Genomic DNA, 19,146 nt, shown 5'->3' with positions numbered 1-19,146 from the left:
TTCCGCCCAATCGGAAGCCGCTGGACCGCACCAGCTGCCCAATCGACGTCGTCTCAGTTACAGATGAACGTCCCGACCAGCCAATTAAAGGAGATGAACGATCCACATTTCCCACCTCTTCTTAACCTTTGCTGAGGAACGTCACCTCCCCCCACTGACGTCAGTCTTCTCAACCAATGCTGTTATCCTAAGGAGTTAAAGGGGGAGAGAAGGATAAGTGGACAGAAGAATGATATTGGGCGCAGTTCAAAGTAGGACGTCCGTCGGTCCTAGGAGACGAGCGGAGGAACGTTCTTCAGGGGCGGGGAAGAGAGGGAACGCCTTCCTGGGATTGGTTTTGGAAAACCATTTCCTCGTTTCCGATTGGCTGCGAGCTCCCCTATGCACGTTCTGTGAGTGGCTCATTCCTTGCGCGGGCTCTGCTGTCTTCTGGCCAATGGGTTGAGCCCCGTTTCGCTGTGGACGTTGCTGAATTTGCTGCTGGCGCTCGGAGGCGTTGCGTGACCGAGGCTGCAGTTACAGCGTAGTAGGTCGTCGCGTGTGGTACCGCGGTTCTGTAAGTACAGGGGGACAAAAAGCCATTTAACGTTGTTTATTCATTTATTATATTTCAATATCACTTTTCTTCTAAGGAGCTCAAGGAGGCGCATATGGCTCTCCTCCTCTCCATTTCATCTTCACAACAACCCCGTAAGGGAGGCTAGCCTGAGAGACAGAGACTGGCCCAGGACATGGCTGAGTTCGAACCCTGGTATCTCAGGTCATAATCCGCCACTCTTAACTGTTGCACTACACTGGCACTTGGATTTTTCTTGGTGGGGCGTAAATTTGCTGGCTTCTGGATGGCTGCCACATTGTCAAGAGTTTTGGTGTAGCATTGCTGACTGGCTAATTTTGGTGTCTATGGCCACGGTCCAGGGGTAGCCAACATGGTGCCCTCCAGATGTTACTGGACTGTAGGTTCCACCGTCCTTGGCCATGCTGACTGTGGCTCATGGGAGTTGTATTCCAACAGCACCTGGAGGGCACCACGTTGGCTAGCCCTGCTGTGGTTCTACACATCCTTGCAGCTGGATAATCTTAGAAGGAAGTCATCCCTGTTAACTTCACTAGGACATCTCCAGAGAGGAGTGTTTAGGATTGCAGACTTACTTGAGTTAAGTAGAGTAGGGAGCCTTTTTCAGCTCAAGGGCGACATTCTCTTCTGAGCAACCTTCTGAGACTACATGGTAGTGGTGAGCGAGGCCAGAGGTAAAAGTGGGCAAAGCAACACATGTAAATTTTGCCTCTTTGTATGGTTTGTTGTTTCTACACACACCTCTCTGTTCTCCATCCGGGCAAGAAAAAGGCACTGTCAGTCCAAGGGCACATTGCAGCCAGGAAAAGTACTTAAGGAGGGTGAAAGTAGATTTGGTGAGGGGTATAGCCTGGGGAGAGGGAGTGGATTTTTTGGCTATCATTGAACCCAAGGTGACATACATGCTGCTCCCATGAAGTCTCCCATCCAGGCACTGACCAGTCTCAGGCCTGCTTAGCTTCATCAAGGTGGTGGACTCATCTGCCTTCAGACCGTGCACTGTGCATATGTGTATTCACTAATAGGCCAAAAACCTTGCGGTTTAAGAATGTACCTATAGCCAACAGATATTTCTATCAAACTTTAAAAAGTGGGGAAATTGGGCAGCTATAGTGAATGCACCAGGGGAGCAGGAGACCTGAACTCCTCTCTGAGATATTGTACTGCCCTACAAATTTGTCAAAATGCAAACACAATTTGAGTTGGTTTTTCGCAGTCCAATTCACTTTCTGTGTACCTTGGAAGAATTTGGTAACATGGGGGTATTTTCAATTTAACATTGCAGAATGCGAAAAATCCACACTGGCTATAGTATACAGCCGTTCTCATGGCTGTATAATAGAATCCAGTGTTCGGTCTCAGAGCAAAGGGCAGTGATGTTCAGATCTGGAAATGATGCTGACAAGGAAGGTTATTGTCACTTTCTGGTGGTATCTTTCTAACTTACCTCTTATTCATATTCTTCTCCACACATCTGTGTCTGCCTTGTTGCAGGAGATTGGCTCAGTATTTGCAAAGAAATGGACTGGGATCAACTTGACATGAACCCCAGAGTGATTGCGGCAATTAAGAAAGGTAATTTGTCTGTGTATCCCTGTTCTGCATTTGGTGATGGGAATTGCCCTCAGAAGACTAGATAGAGTATTGTTGTTGCTGCCGGGTAAATACATTATAACCTGTTTAGCCCAAACCTCTTAGAAACGTTCCACTGACTTTCAATAGGACTTGCTTATAGGTAGCTGCGTATAGGATTACAGCTTTGCAGCCCAAATCCTACTGATTTCAATGGGATTCAGCATACCTAGGTCTATATTGGGTTCTTGATAAAGCAGCCTTCCCCAGCCTGTGCCTTTCAAATGTTGTTGGGCTATTATTGTCATCATCCCTAGCCATTGGATGTGTTAGGGGGAGGGGGAGTCCAAAACATCTGGAAGACAGGCTACTGTAAAAAAATGCAGATTGCAGTCCTCTGGATTTTCTGAGAGTAAGCTCCATTGAACACATGGACCCTTACTTCTGAGTAAATAGGCTCAGGATTGAGTTATAACACTAGCTAATTGACATCAGGGAGGCACCTTTGCTGTATTCTTTTCAGCACCTGCTTAAAACTTTTTTGTTTAGGTAAGCCTGTCCAGATGCATAAATGCTGATGTGTTTGATGTCTTTTGTCTGCTGTTGTTTTAAATTCATTTTTAATTGTTTTAAATTCATTTTTAATTGTTTTAAATTCATTTTTAATTGTTTTAAATTATTTTATTGATAATTTTAATGTCTCTTGTAAGTGCTTAGAGGGTTTTTTTTTACAATCAAGTGGTATATAAATTAATAAATAATGTGTAGAAAAGGGGACTAAAGTGGCAAATGCAACTTTCTGTCAAAACAATAATTGACAGTGCAATCCTATAAATGTCTTCTCAGAAATAAGCCCTATGAATTCAGTGTGACTTTCTCCCAGTTTCGGCTGCAATCCAATACATGTCTACTCAAAAGTAAACTCCATTGGGTTCAATGGGACTTAGTTCCAGGTAAGTGTGTGTAGGATTGCAGCCTTGTGGCCTAAAACGGAACACATGTACAACCCGTGTTCTACTGCTACTATATTTCAAGGGAGGCAGGGAACTAAGCAGGTTATATTCAATCACTTTTCTCCTTTCAGCAAACATAAAATCTATCAAAGAGATTTTGAGTCTTTCCGGAGCAGATTTGCAGAGGCTGACAAAACTATCCAGTATGGATGTACAGTACCTTCTCAGAACAGTTTCTGGTGCATTGAGAAAAAATTCTGTCCTCACAGGTAAATGCACTCAGGGGGGGGGGAGTACTGTGTAGTGTAGATGTGGGGAACAGAGGAAGCTGCCTTCTACTGAGGCCCCATCTGCCCCATACATTTAAAGCGGTATCATACCATTTTAAATAGTCATGGCTTCCCAAAGAATCCCAGGAAGTGTAGTTTGTTAAGGATGCAGAGAATTGTTAGGAGACCCCTAGTCCTCTCACAGAGCTGCAATTCCCAGGGTTACCTGGGAAGAGGGATTGATTGTTAAATCACTCTGGGAACTGGAGCTCTGTGAGGGGAATTGGGTTCTCCTAACAATTCTCAGCACCCTTAAACTACACTTCCAAGATTCTGTGGGGAAGCCATGACTGTTTAAAATGGCATGCTTTATCTGCATAGTGCAGCTGAGACCTGAATCAGACCGTTGGTCCGTGTAGTTCAGCATTGTCTGCATGTCGACTGACAGCACTTCTCTGGGATTTCAAACGGGTCTTTCCTAGTCCTACCTGGAGATTCTGGTGATTGAACCTGGGACCTTCTGCATGCAAAGCAAGTGCTCTAGCACAGAGCTATGGTCTTCCCCATGAGGAATAAGGTTTTCCAGAATTTTGTTATAAGACTTGATCGCCCATTTAGTTATTGTCAGATAAAAGATATTTAACTTGTTTTAAATAATATACTTGCATCATAACAGGTCAACAAGAGTTTAATAAAAAGGGTGATGAGAGTTTAAAGCAGGTTAATGAGAATATCAGACAAGCCTGCTTGGTCAGGCCAACGGCCCATCTAGTCCAGCATCCTCTTCTCATAGTGGCCAACCAGATGTTTATGGGAAGCCGCAAGCAGGACTTGGGCACAAGAGCACTCTCCCCTACTGCAGTTTCCAGCAACTGGTATTTGGAAACATGTTGCCTCCGACTGTGAAGGCAGAGCGTAGCCATCAGGGCTAGATTGAGTGAGGGGGAAAGCCCTTGGGAGGGTGGGGTGGGGTCTTGACATATTTTTTCAGATTGGGACAGATGACTGTGTTCCCCATCCCTGATCTCCAGGGCTCCTTGCTGTGTTTAAAAAACTCTTGGAATATAACTATAAATCTGCAACCACAAATAGCAAGTTGTTAAAAACAAACAAACTACTCCTTAAACACCTTTTTGGTATCGTTGCATTACAAGGCTGAGAGTACAAACACCCACAATCTGCTACTTTGTGGGTCAGAAGATCTCACTGCTCTTTATCTGTTTGAATGCATGGCTTATAATTGTTGATCTGAGCATCCCCTTTGGATAAATTCTGTGCTCATTCCCTTTCCAGATCAGCTGCATAAAATGTGACATTGTTTGGACGGAAAAGAGCGAACTAGGTGTTATGGCTCATGGATTGACATTTTTTTAAAAAGTACATCATTCTTTGATTTCTTGCAGATCAGCTGTCAAGGCTGTTCTTTCTCTTCTGAATCCTTTTAGCACTTCAGTTATTCCAAGACAAAAACCACAACACTTCCCAGCACCAGAGGCTAAGCCTGGGCTGCCCAGTTCTGGACAGCTTGCTACGAGGGGGCATTCCCCGTACAGGAATTACCGAAATTTCTGGCAAAAGCTCTGTTGGGAAGACCCAAATTGGTTTGCAGCTCTGCCTTTCTGTGCAATATCCGTACAAGTATGGCGGACTTGAATCTGGTGAGAAATATACTTCTACACTTGTATTTGGTGGGTCTCTAGGAGATATGGCGGATTATCCAGAGCTGTGTGCATGCTGAAAAATCTGTGCCCAGATAAGTCAGTTCTGCAGCTGGCACATCTGATTTCTCTAATTTTGCATATTGGGGTACCAAATATATTCTGCATAATTTTAATTCTAATTTTCATTGGGAAGAGCAAGATGCTCTGCTTCAGCTACTTTTTTTATCGGAGGGGGGGAAATGAGGCTCCAGTGGGCGTTGCCAACACACTTTGAAACATCTTTTTCCATTCTGCTGTAAATCGGTTGTGTACCCCTTGCTGTCCCCATAATATCCAACTAATTGTGTTTAATATTAGCTGCCCCAGAGCTTGGAAGATTACTTTTTAAAAGTAATAAATTACAGTTACAATTACTTGGCCCAAAAAGTAGTAATTACCGTTACAATTACAATTGCTCTGAAAGTAACTGATTACTTTACTTTTTCTCAAAAGTAATCACTACAATTACATTTCAGTTACTTTTTTAAAAAACTCCTGCAAGGTGCTGGCCTTGGCTGCTGCACATCTAAGAAGCCTAAAACAATATTAAAAATAAACACACACACAGGGGGTAGTAGAATAAAAAAATGTATCCATAAGATTAACATAATGGCATAACAGAATCTCACATCCCCCCAAGCAATGAAGATACCCCAACTCTTGAAATCAAATTTTACACTTGAAATGCTTTTATAATATGTTTCTGTTATCTCTCAAAAGAACAAGATGCTCAAAGAGCATGTCAGACAAGGAATGTCTTTTTACAGTCATTACGTTGCCACCAGTACTGAACAGGCGTTCTACTGCGGTGCTTGAAGGCATGCCTGTGTCGTGCTGCAAAAAGCACCGCAGCACACGTGGAAAGCCATGGAGTGATGACACTTCCCTGCTGGGAGACCTCAGGGTACCTCACCAGTTCCTCCTCAGCAGTGTCCACTGCTGACTTCTTGCCCTGGGGCAGAAAGTTAAAGAAGTCATCTTCTAAGTCATCTCCTTCCTGGTCTTTATCTGAAGACTGATCACTGTCCTCATTAAGTACACCCATCTTTATTTCAGCTTTCAACAAGGCTTCCATTGTGTATCTAAGAGAGAGGATATGTTAACACATATATGTTCAAATCCCCACATAGCCATGAAGCTCACTGGGTGACCTTGGGCCAGTCACTGCCTCTCAGCCTCATGAAAACCCTATTCATAGGGTCACCATAAGTTGGAATCAACTTGAAGGCGGTACATATATTTTTTATTTTGAATATGATGATTATGATAATAAATATGCAGCATTTCAAATTAATTCTGTATGAGAAGCATTCCATGCCAAGCTTGGAAAACCAAGGATGAGGTATAAAATGTAGACAAAAATACTTTTGACAAAATGCCGTTTATCTTTTATATCTATATATATAATTAGCAATACAGCTGAATGATGTATGTAAAGTATTTTTTCTTTCCCTTTTCTTTTTTATTAATATTTTAGTACTACTGCTAAAGTTCTGATGAAAGAATAAAGCATTCATTAGCCAAATTCAAATGATTAGAACACATCACATAAATTCCACTGAAGTTGGAGTTTTTGCCATAGAAAATGAAAAAAACATATAACCTATGATAGCCCAATAGACAATCAGAACTAATATAAAACCCTATTGCTTCTCATTTGCAAATCTTGCAAGATCTAAGGTAACTCTAGATCATGTGAGTTCAGGTGATGCATGTTATGTACATTTGTATAGATATTAGCAGAGATTGTCAACAGTCTATTTCTCTCTGGGACTGGGAATCTCTCTCTTTCTCACAGAACATGAGTTTGAGAGCTGGGGGACTGAGAGGAGGAGCTGCAAGGACCCTACTTCTCACCTCATCTCTGCCAAGAACAAAAAAATCAGCCTTAAGCCATTTATTATATGCCTAATGATTTTTTATTATTATTATTATTATTATTACTGAGACAGTTTTTGTCCCACATACAATTCAGTCTTGTGATTAAACAGGACAAAAATACAAATAAAAAGAAAGATGGAGTTCAAATAAATATACAATAAAAAGCAAGCCGGCATTTTAAAAGGCAGGAGTGCTCTGTCTGGATAAATACAGTACACAGCTATGCATGGGAACAAGGGGGAGAGTTCAAAAAGGGGGGGAAGGAAGAGAAGTAGGCCGAAGTTTCAGAAGTGCCTTGTGATTGATGGAGGGGGCAGCAACGAGGCAAGGAGAGGCAGTGGGGGGGCAGAAGGGGCCGCGGGGGGGCAAAAATGCCACGGGGGGGCACACACACACAAATAAATCATCGTCACTCACCTCCACAGCTCTTTGCCATTCTGCTGCTGCCTTCTCCTCCATTGTCCTTGCCCTGGCTTTTTCCTCCAGCGTCCATTTTTTCCTCTCAGACGCTAGCAGTCCCTGCCTATTCACCTCTTCCCTCGTGCCTCCTAACACAGATCACGAGGGAAGAGACAGTCTGCGCAGAGGTCCAATCAGTGTGAGGCACATGTCTTGTGTTAACCAATCACAGCCAGGAGCTGACTTCCCCTTGTTCCCGCCCCCAAGTAACATCCAACCTAACGTGGAAATGTTAAAGTTGCAGCTGAAAAGTAGGGAATTTACTAGTCATTCCGTCACTTGCCAAATGTAATGGAATTACCCACTCGTTATTTAAAATTGTAACAAATTACAAGTAACTCGTTAAAAATAACAAGTTACTTCCAAGCTCTGAGCTGCCCATTAGCTACTGGGCCAAGTTCGAGGTTCTAGTTCTGGTGTACAAAGCCCTATTCAGCTTGGGACCGGGATACCTGAAAGACCGTCTTACCCCTTATATACCCAGTAGATCACTGTGCTTTCCAGGTGAGGGCCTCCTGCAGATGCCATCTCATTAAGTCTGTTCTGCATAAAATAGGAAGTAGACCTTTAGGGTTGTGGCGCCTACTCCTTGGAATTCCCTTCCGTTAAATATTAGACAGGCACCATCCGTAATTTTTTTGGCGCCTACTCTTTCAGCAAGCTTATTAAGTAGAGACTTATCCCAGTCTGCATCTGCATTGTAATTGCTTTTTAAGATAATTTGTCAAGCTTTTTTTTAAAGATGCATTGTTTTAATACATTTTAAAGTCTGTTTTTAAGATGCTTTAGAGTGTTTTTAGTGTTTTGTTTGCTGCCCTGGGCTCCTTCTGGGTTGAAGGGTGGGGGTATACATTTAATAAATAAATAAATAAAATTTCAAATTCCCATAGTTTAATATGCCATTGTTCATTCTGATTGTCTTTGTGTAGTGGCCCTTGAAAACTAACCCTGTTGATATATTCTTCAGCCTGGCTGGCATTATGAGAAGCCTGTTGTTCCAGACGTTTGCTTCTTTATTTTGCAGGCGCTGTATACATTTGTACAGAAGATGTTTTCCCAAATAAGCGTCTGCAGCAACTGATCGAGCAACAGCCCACATTGAGGGATTATGTTCCACCTGACGTGGTGCAGAAAATAAAATTTGGAAATGGTATTTTTGTTGAGCATGCAGCAGACCTGGTGAGTAGCAAAGCAACTTCTGTTTGGGGTTACTTGGAAATATTGGGTTGGATCTAGATAGGAAAGCTGAATTTGAATCCTATTGAAGTCAGTGGTATAAGTTAGTTATGACTTGATTTGGTTCTCATTCAAATCAATGGCACTGAAATTCAACTGATCAGATTTACATGGATGTAACTAAATGATGGAGACAGCCCAGTTGCAATAGGAGAAAAGGCTGTAAATAAAATGTCAGTTGTTTCTTATGTATCTGTTATATTGTCTTGTGTAAACTGTTTGCTGAATACATAAAACCAGTTATTTGTATATATTCTCCAATATCCTAGCACTGTCTGATCGGTCTCCATAGTTACCATCTCATAGTAAATATCAGTGAGAAAACTCAGGAGATCTTTTCAGAATGTATTATATTTGTATTTCCCAAATTCCACCAAAACTATCCTCATGTCAAAAAGGCAATGGTGCACAGTGTTTACTCCAGGGGTGGGGAATCTGTGGCTCACCAGATGTTGCTGGACTATGACTCCTTATCATCCATGTATATTGGCCATGTTCGCTGGGGATAAAGGGAGTTGATCCAGCAACATCTGGAGGCCCACAGATTCCCCATTTGTGCTGTGTGCAACTCTCAAAAAAGCAGTGTTGCTCAAATGCCTACAGCTGGGTGACAGTACTTCTGCAACTTGGTTGGGGTGGTAATTCATGGCAAGGCTAGAAATGTAAAAAGTTCAGTATTGGATGCAGAATTTAGTTTCTTGAGAACCTGAGTTATCATTGTTTACAGTTTTTCTTTAAAAGAAAGACAAGTTTCTAGACATCAGGTCTGGAAGATGTGCTTTGGAGTATGTAATTGTTCTTGCTGAAATCTCAGAAGCCAGGAAGTGATTGGTTAAGGTTTCTGGTGTCCTACATTAACTCCTTGCTTCTTTTGATTTTGATAGCAAAATCATAATTATTTGTGCATTTTTTAATTATACAGAAATTTTCAAAATTGCAGAATATCAATTGCAGTTTTTTAATGCAGAGTTTACACTGTCTTTAATTTTTTAAAAAGCTCTGGACATTAGTACTCAAATTCTACAGTCTCCTCAGTCCTAGAAAGCACTAAACTAAATTAAGCCAAAAGCAATCTGCTTTGTCATGCTATATTAGAGTAGATTGTCCACTCACTGCTGGATGACATTGGATGTTTGTGGGCCTCTGCAAATCTTTTTGCCAGAATCAAGGTTGCAGCAAGGCACCTGCCAGCTGCGGATAGAATCACAGAGGCTTAAGTCATAAAGGGAATCGAGCAAGAGAGAGCAAGCATCTGTATGAAAGGTAAAGAGAGAGCAAGGGAGGTGGGGGCTGAATTGTATTACAATCCGCTCCACTACAGTAACTGCACAGCTTTTCTTTCCTATTGTAGCTGTTGTATTACATCATCCTGCTTGCAAAGAGAAAGCGATCTTGCATAATCAATTGCTTGGCAAAACAACTTTCCCTTTGGTGTGTTCAATACTCCCTTTTCGTAAGCACAACAAAGAGATCAATTTGATTTTCCAACAGTTTTATTTTTGCCTAAGCTTTATAGCTTTTGTTCTCTGTTTACAAAATGCCATATTGTATTTTTACTGGCCACAGGTTTAGTATAAAATCTGCATGTGGATTGATGTTGTTTTTGTTTTTAAAAATATTCAGGCGTGAAATGCAGCAAGGGTATATGTACTTGAAATAATCTGGCCTGGGACTGTGGAGTAGATGGGGCTATAGACTGTAATTATGTTAATACATTCTGAATTTCATTTAAATCTGTTTCTGTGTTAGCACTGATCATGGTGGGGCTTGTTAGTCAATACTAATTCAGTCTCCTGTTGCTTTCAGAGGGGCTTAGTCTTGACTTACCTTAGCAGATGTTGCTGGAGTCCCAACTCTCATCAGCCCAGCCTGCATTACTGATGGTCAGGGATGATTGGTGTTATAGGTCAGCAACATCAGGAGGGCCATGGGTTTGTGCCCCCATCCACTTTAGACCAGGAGTGGCGAACCTGAATTAGTTGGCTCTGGCTTCACCTAGTTTTTTCTCCCTTCCTGCTGCCCTACCAGTGCCAATGGGCACCAGCCACCACAGGCTATAGTTAAGGAAGAGAGACCTTAACCACAATTCTGGATTTGGATGACACACTCACACAAACCTTGGCTTAGCTGCCATTCTGTGTTGACCTACAAATCCTGGGGAGGAGCTGAGCAGGTGCAACCTCCTCTCCGGGAGCCAGCACATTCACACGGTAACAGGAAGCTACACTCTGGCACAAACCAGGCTACACAGTGTACATTTTGATCACCAAAGGTCCTAGGCTTATTCCCTAGAATTGTACCCCTGCTGGAGAGATGCTGCCAGTCCAAGAGTCAAGAGTAGATAGTTCTGGCCTAGATGAATCAATGTTCAGTATTAATGTACATTCAATTTCGTATATTCAGTTTTCCAAAGTGCAACAAAAAGAGAACCTACCTCATTCCTAGGCCTTGATAACATTCTGTTGTCTCCCACTTGGGCTGCATTTAGGCACAAGGTAAAAACTTTTCTATTTGCATTTTTTTAATCTGTTGGCATTATTTTAAACCCAACTATAGTTTTTGTTACTCTATTCTACTTTCATATCTGGTTATGATATGATGTGAACAGTATTTGCTGTTGAGTACTGCTATTTTTGATCTGGTCTTGTTAGTTGCTCTGTGCTGTCTTTGGGAGGAGAGGCAGGATGCAAGTAAGAGGAAACAAATCCTTCTATGGCATGTTTAACTCCAAAATAAGTCCCATTGAGTTCAGTGAGGCTTACTCCCAAGTTAATTAATGTCCATGGGCTTGCAGCATTACAGTCTCAACTTGCTGAGTCAATAACTCGCTCTTTGAACACTGTCTTAGCATGTTCTTATGCGGACATCTCAAGCAAATGCAACCACGGAAATGCTTAGGCTAAAGATGATTCCAGTTATTGCCTAAAATGCTACAGATCAGACCCAGTGAGGTTACAGGTAAATCTCTTGCAGCTGTGCAGGGCTTGACCTCCACCATGATCTGCTTTTTGAAGATTCCTTCTTATTGCAGGACACTTTCCATGAGTGTGTTACTCAGAGGATTAACTTGCTGATCTCCAGAGGCATGGTGCGCCTGGTCATTGTCGATTCCATTGCTGCCTTATTCAGATGCGAGTTTGGTGCTAAGGATTCCGTCCTGAAAGCAAAATATTTGCAGATGTTTGGAGCAAAACTTCGCAGGCTAAGCAGCAAGTTCCGGACCCCAATAGTATGCATTAATCAGGTAAAGCATAGGATTTATTTGGCTTAGCTGTTACGGCCACTATTTCAGTTGATCTAAATGTGTCCGACTGCATTTTGGCTTATGTGTGGGCCTGGGCTAGCCGTCTGGAAGTTCTGGAAAAGCTAGAGCAGCAGTTGCATTCAAAGGCCAGTTTTTATGAAAAATAATATATATATTAGACGGGTTGTGCGAGAGGATGGCATGTCTATACATGCACACAGTCCTTGGTTTTGTTTCTTGCATTTTTGGCTGGTCTTTTGGCAAATAGCAGGTAGAGGTGAGATTTTTTCCCCTTACCCATCATTTACTAACTATGGAAATTATAATATTTAGTGCATGCTATCCTAGCTTACTTGGGACAATGCTTATATGGGGGGAAGACTGAGGCATGAGGGAAAAGGGGGTTTCTTTGCTGCAAATTCTAGAGCAGGTGTGGGGAACCTTTGGCTCTCCAGATGTTGCTGAACTACAACTCCCATCAACTCTGGCTGTTGGCCATGCTTGTTGAGGCTGGGAGTTGTAGTTCAGCAACAACTGGCCAAAGATTCCCCACACCTGTTTCAGAGAACTCTAGAGAGAGAGCACAGAGGTGATGTTGCTGGGTATACTATACAAAGCTACAGTTAAATGGAAGCACTCATAGTTAACTTTTATCATCTGATCTTAAATACTACTGATTTAGGAAGAAGCCCCATGGAACTTTCTTCCAGCATAATCTCCTTAGTATCACAGCCTCAGTGGTCTTGAATTGAAATGGTTTGACTTGATTGGAGGTTGCTAGGAGATTAAATTCCTTCCTTGTCTTTTATTCTGGTTGGAGGCAGCAAATAAACTGATCATTGTGAGAGTTCAACAGAAGACAACTTCTCTTCCTCCCTTCCCCCAACTCAAATTCCTTTATTTGCTAAAACACACACATTTGCAATTTCCCAAGACAGGTCTAGGGAACCTTTGGTACCATTTGGCTATGTTTGCTGGACCTGATGGGAATTGTAGTTCAGCAACTGGAGAGCCAACAGTTCCCCACACCTGACCTAAAATTAGGAAGCTGGGGCTGGGAGCTCAAAGTTTGCTAGATAGTGCCTGGGGAAAAGGTGCACCCTCGGTTTTCACTTGAAGTTAAAAAAAGGGGGGGATGCATAAAAAGAGCAATAATCAACATGCACAATTTTAGGGGTTAAATTGTAGGCAAATGTATTCATTATCATATGCATCACAAAGACCACTTCTTAACTGTTTGGAAGGGACAGAATCTTTTCTTTGCTTAAATCAGGAGAAAATGATTTGAAGTGCAAACTTCAGGCCCCACATAGTGGGCTTAGAAGGGGAAACCATATGCAGCAGTTTTCCTGTTTCTTCTTATGCTAGTTCTCAGTGGAGTTTTGCAAGAGTAGCATTAGAAATTGGTACAACCAATAAAAATAAAAAGTGGGATATTAAAGGATTGATTGAATTAATGATTACATTAACTAGTTAATTGCTATGCAAGTAAAGGCTCATTTAAGCCAGTGACATGGAACTAATCACCCCCTCTCCCCCTCCATTCTTTTCTTTTTTTAAACACCCATAATTTTTATTTAGGATGCAGAGCCTTTTGCATGTTCATTCAAAAGTCCTACCAGTATGATTGCACCTGCATCACTCACTTCCCTATGTCACTGCAGTCTCTTACTGCCACGTGGTCTGTTTAGGAATTGAATGAGCTCGTTTACTTTGAAAGCAAGTCTCAGTGATCTTCACGCCCCATGTCAAAAGTGTTTAAGTGCAACTAGCCCCATCTAAACATGCACCACGGTACATTGATCCCAGTGAAACTTGCTTCAAAAAAACTTGCCAGTATGTACAGGAATACCCCGCATTAACGTACGCAATGGGTCCTGAGCGAGTACGTAAACCGAAAATGTCCTTAAAGTGAAGCACTACCTTTTTTCACTTGAGCCGCCACTGTGCCACCTCTCCTTCACACAGAGCCTCAAAGCCCCGCGCTAAAGCCTCTGCTGCTGCGCTGCGGCACCTCCCAGCTGATTCGCAGTCACGCGATCACGTCTCTTTCCACCACCACCCCACGCACCGAAAGAACAGGCTACAACCAAAGGTTAAGTGTCCGTTCTTGTGAAGCGAGCGTACGTAAACGGGAATGGTGCTACTGTATGTCCGTACTCGCGACTGTCCTTAAAGTGAAGGTCCGTTTAGCGGGGTATTCCTGTAGAGGCTTTTTCCCAATACTTCAACTGGGACTGTGGCTCAGAAGTGTTCCATAAAGGGAAGTTACACTCTCTATATAATTTCTTGTCCTATGGACTAACTTAAGGTGCAATCTCTCAGTATTTCTAGCATAGCCTGAATTTGGGCCAGTATATTTTAAACGCCAGGGATGATTTGTAGTCTTAGTACACCACTGCTTATGTGCAAACCTTGTATTTAAACATTTCCTTAGTAGCCATAGGAAACTGGGAATAGAATGCAGATACTAACATTTTGATATGGGCTGCGAGAATTGGGTCTTGTTGCCTGCCACACGTGCCCCATCCCTCTAGCGGATGGGGACATTTTTTACAGCCTGTCCAAAATCCTTTATTGCAGAGGGAATACTTTCTTCCCCATCACTTCTTCTCTGACAATGTGCTCTGTAAACCTTTTGCTTGCTTTCTCTTTTGCATTCTAGGTCACTGACACAATGGATGAGAGAGGAGGTGCTGTTCAGAATAGTCTTGGGTGAGTACAACACAAAATAAAACATGCACACCCCCACGGGGAGAAGAAGGCTTTAGACCACACACCCCAAACCACATACTTGAAGAGCACATGAAGGCTAGTCTTGCCCCTACCCTGATAAGCCCGGCAGCCACTCATTTGGCACATAAATGCCAATGTACACTGTGACGTCTCCACCCACCTATCCCTGCCTTCCTGCAGCAGATGCGGGGAATGTCTGCTTTTCGGCGTTCCGCTAATACAGCAGTGCCAGCTGTTGCGCTCCAGCTGGCAGCGATCAGCTGTAGTGTGGGGAGCTCGTGCGCTGCAGCTGATTGCTGTCAGCTGGAGTGCAGCGGCTGGAGCTCCAGCTGATCAGCTGTAGCGTGTAATCAGCTGCAGTGCGGGGAGCTCACGTGCTACAGCTTATCGCTGCCAGCTGGAGCGTGGCAGCTGCAATACGGTAGGGCCCCACTTTCCGGCGGGGGCCTGGAACGTAACCTGCCATACGAGTGAGGAGCTACTGTATACTGTAAAATCTACCTTTTACGCATTTGCAGAGGCTATTCAGCAACTGCCAATCTTTATGTGCAATATTTTCACTCACAGCCTGGGCACTCCACAATATCCCACCCTTAACTTTGAGTGAACCTGGATACCCCAAACCCACTGTGGTTATATTTATTGCTAGGTTATGGTATAACTTAGCATGGTATAAATGGCATGGTATAAAGCTGCCACCAGTTTCAGAATGAAACAAGTTTAAAGTATTTACCAAGAGACTGAAGATTGTATTAGATTCAGTGTCATTTGTTATTATACCTCCTCCCTGACTGATATTTATTTGGTATACTGTAATCAAGCTTAGGCATGAGTATGGAACAAGACAAACCAAATGACACTTTATTACTTACATAAGAGTGTGGAATTAAGATGGAATTAAGCTCTGTATACAATATCACTACACTAACTCACTATCCTCCTCAGACCAACTTCCACCCTCTGCCCCAATTCCTATTCTAACTATCCTGTCCCCAGAATAAAACCAACTGACTTAGCTGACACAACCTCCCCTAGACAGCAGGGCCCCACTCATACGGTAGGTTATGTTCCGGACCCCCGCTGTAAAGCGAAAACCACTGTAAAGTGGAACTCATTGAATAGAATGGCGCGTGATGCCCGAAAACTGCCGTAAGAGCGGAACAAGCGCCGTATGAGTGGGGCTTTAGTCTAATTGAGACCGCTGTATTAGCGAATCGCCGTAAAGCAGGGCCCTACTGTATTTAAAAACAAACCCTCACTCATTCCCTCCTCCCAACCAGAGAATCCAGTAACCAATCGGAGACATTCACGCCAAAAACTCATTCCCTAACATTCCATTTTACCCCTCCACTCTCTACTTATCAAATAAGGGCATTTATTAACAAATAAACAGCAACTTGGATACCATATTTACAACGTCTTGTAATGTCACATACAAACCAAGAAGAGGTCCCGATTGGGCTCTACAGCCCCTTTTTGCAAATCCCAAATGCATTGGGGGGAGGGGTCATCTGTCACCAAGGTGACATATTTTGAGTGCATGTTTTGTAGGGGGCTGTTTTGGCCTGCCCAAAACCCCAGTCAAGGTTACATACCTGATGTTAAGCCAGAGCTGGGGAACCTGTGGCTCTCCATATGCTGTTGGACGCAAGCTCCCAGTGGCAAATGGTCAGTGCTGATGGGAGTTGCAGTCCCAACAACAGGAAGGCCATAGGTTCCCCATCCCTGATTTAAATAGGCTGTTCCACAAGGGCAAGACCCTAGCCCCTCTCTTTTGGGTTAGGAGTTCCTAAATTTAGTGACATTTCCCAGGCTTTTGCCAAGACAAGCAACTCTAACAGTTTACCATTTTAATATTGGTATGAGGGTAGAGTCTGCTTCTTCCTTAATGCTGTGTTTGTTTTAAAGACACTGTCCAATAGTGGCTGTGGTATCATCAGCGATGTGCTCACTACAGATTATTTTAAGCTTGTTTTCGTTAATCAGTTGACAGGTCACAAGAAGTAAAGGCTGTTTTTATTACTTGTTCCTTTTAGAACACCTTTTAAAAAAAACAAATGAAGCACTTTCCCTTGCTTCTTGGTCAACTCAGACTTTACCATAGGGATGGAGAACTCGCATCCTCTAGTGCTGTTGGACTCTGCCTCTCATCAGCCCCAGCCAGCATGACCAATGGTAAGGGATGATGGGAGTTGGTCCAGCAACACCTGGAGGGCTACAGGTTCCCAAGCCCTGCTTTAACTGGTGGATGTGCTGTCTCAAACATAGCAGAATCTTTTGTGAGATACTGGCTTTATTGTGTTTCAGCTGCACAACCAAGAGTATCGTTCCAGCACTTGGAATAACTTGGTCCAATCAGCTGTTGATGAGGGTGATGGCCAGCCGCACGATAGACTTATTACCAGCTTCTGAGGATGCATTACACAGTCATGGAAGTGCATTGCGGACGTTGAGGGTTATATTTGCTCCTCATCTGCCCCAGTCGTTTTGCTACTACACAGTAAACTTGGAAGGTGTAAAAGGAATAAAGGAGGATATGCCAAATGTGTTTGCGAAGAAACCTGTGAAGCACTAAGTCTTTTCCTTCTTGATTACTGGCATGTTTAAAAAAATCTCTGCATTTATTCATGCCACAGTATTACCCAATTTAGCTGCTGCATCGCCATAGCAGAATCAGCAGCAAACCTTCTATCATGTTACTTGGTCTGGACTGCATTCCTGGTGAAAAGCTGGGAAATGTCAACAAAACAAGGGAGAAAGTATAGGACGAGACCAGCACCGTTTTAAAGTGAATGCAGAGTTAAAGCTAGAGCGAAGAACTATCGGAATCCTTTGGAGAATTAATTCATTAAAATTTGTCAAGAGGAGCTCTAATGAATAACAGCCTGAAGCTAGCAAGCCTTATATTCTGTGGTTGTAAAGTAAGAATGTCCTTTGGATGTGTGGGGGGGGCGCGGGGAGAGAGAAAACATTGACAGAAGTGTATTTTTCCCTTCTGAATCAAGTTCTCTTTGAAGCTGGACGTGAGAGGCATCTATAATGGTTGTTTTAAATGTCAGCAGCTTGGTTAAGTGTGTCTAGATTAGTGTGCAGATGCAACTCCCATTGTCCCTGGCCACTGACTAAGCTGGCTGGGGATGATGGGAGTTATAGCCCAAGAACATCTAGAGAACCCAAGGTTGAAGAACACTGATCTAGATTGTAGTGTTGCGATACCCAGCCTTGTAGAAAGTAGGCGGCATCCAGTCTGCTGCTGTAAACCTAGAGGTGTATAGGAGGCTGCTCACACAATCTTGGGCCCTTCTCTGAGTTCTCCTGTCTTGGATGTTAAGGTGGCAGATTTTGGAGAGACTTGCTGTCCATTCTGTTCACCCAAGCTTTTAATACTTTTTCATCTGCTTTTAATGCTAATTTATAGAACAACATAGACTACCCTGAAGACTGGTGTAGTTCTAAGTTACTTTAAGGAAAGCTCTCCCACTGGTGGTTGCAAGTGTCTTTACAACCAAATGAAAAAAAATCACTGTCATGCTTCCCATAAGTCATGTGTTGTAAGAACCATACCCAAGTGCAGCAGCTGTAGGCAAAATGTACTGTTTGACGCTAGTACTGTTACTTAGGTGCAGGATTCTGTTTATTTAATGCAGAATATCCAGTTTATGTAAGCCTCATACTTAAGCTTCATTGAACACCCCAACATCACAGTATTATTTCAGTTCACAAATACTAGCAACCACTTCAACAGGGGAAAGAAAAGTTGTGTTACAAAACAACAAAAGTTACGCACTTTTGAGCCTCTTTGCTTTAAAATGGGAAGAGTTAAGAATGTTTAAATATTTCCCATTAAAGTCAGTGGGACTTAGGAGATTTAACAATGGCTGGAGTGTTCCTCTAAAAAAAGAGTAACCTATAACTTGTAGTATTACCAGATATACCTACATGTGGAGAGATTTAACTAGTTTTATAAATCAATCTTTAGTGGTTTCATCTGTTGAGGCAGAACTTAAGAGTTGGTACAAGAGACACTATTCTAAATCCAACTTAAGTCTCATTAGCTTTGGAATTGTGTACCCACTAAGTAGCCCCTTTTGTAGTTTCCTTGCATGTCCAGGGGAACTTATCAAAGCCTTGTCTTATATGCTGCTATCTATATGATATCTGATATCTATCTATATGATATCTAAAATTTGCTTTTCAACATAGAACTACTTTTGTAACACTAACATACATAAAGAAGCCACATTTGCACAGGTGTATATTTCAGTATTTTATTTTTACACTTTGAAAATATCAAGGAAGCTTTACATGTTAAACACTCTCCTAACAGACCACAACTCTGTAATAGGCTTAAAAGAGAAAGTTCAGGAATTTCATGGAAATCTGCTATACACAACTGGAACAAGATTGCTGTTTTCCAAATAGCACAACATAAGTTTTATCTTTTGTACTACATTCTAATGCTGCTTTCTATGAAGAGACATGTATTTAGAAAAGTAAAGTGGCAATTTGAAAGCACAAT

At 42.5% G+C, this 19,146-nt stretch overlaps 1 protein-coding gene across 2 annotated transcripts; it reads left to right on the top strand.

Annotated features, from left to right (window-relative positions):
* Positions 1-10: 10 nt before the first annotated feature.
* Positions 11-18,066, top strand: XRCC3 (X-ray repair cross complementing 3). Of its 2 annotated transcripts, none has more exons than XM_061612270.1 (8): positions 11-556; positions 2,072-2,152; positions 3,234-3,371; positions 4,817-5,029; positions 8,436-8,590; positions 11,679-11,891; positions 14,557-14,606; positions 16,935-18,066. In XM_061612270.1, the coding sequence occupies exons 2-8, from the start codon at positions 2,098-2,100 to the stop codon at positions 17,200-17,202; spliced, it is 1,092 nt and encodes a 363-aa protein (XP_061468254.1). In that variant the 5' UTR covers positions 11-556; positions 2,072-2,097; the 3' UTR covers positions 17,203-18,066. The 2 variants fall into 2 exon arrangements, with proteins under 2 accessions (XP_061468254.1, XP_061468255.1); XM_061612271.1 differs by lacking the exon at positions 11-556 and adding an exon at positions 658-760.
* The last annotated feature ends 1,080 nt before the right edge of the window (positions 18,067-19,146 follow it).

This window comes from Rhineura floridana, chromosome 2 (genome assembly GCF_030035675.1).
Source record: "Rhineura floridana isolate rRhiFlo1 chromosome 2, rRhiFlo1.hap2, whole genome shotgun sequence".
NCBI classification, from domain to species: Eukaryota; Metazoa; Chordata; class Lepidosauria; order Squamata; family Rhineuridae; genus Rhineura; species Rhineura floridana.
Note: the sequence above shows the minus strand (reverse complement) of the source record. Positions and strands in the feature narration are given on the sequence as shown.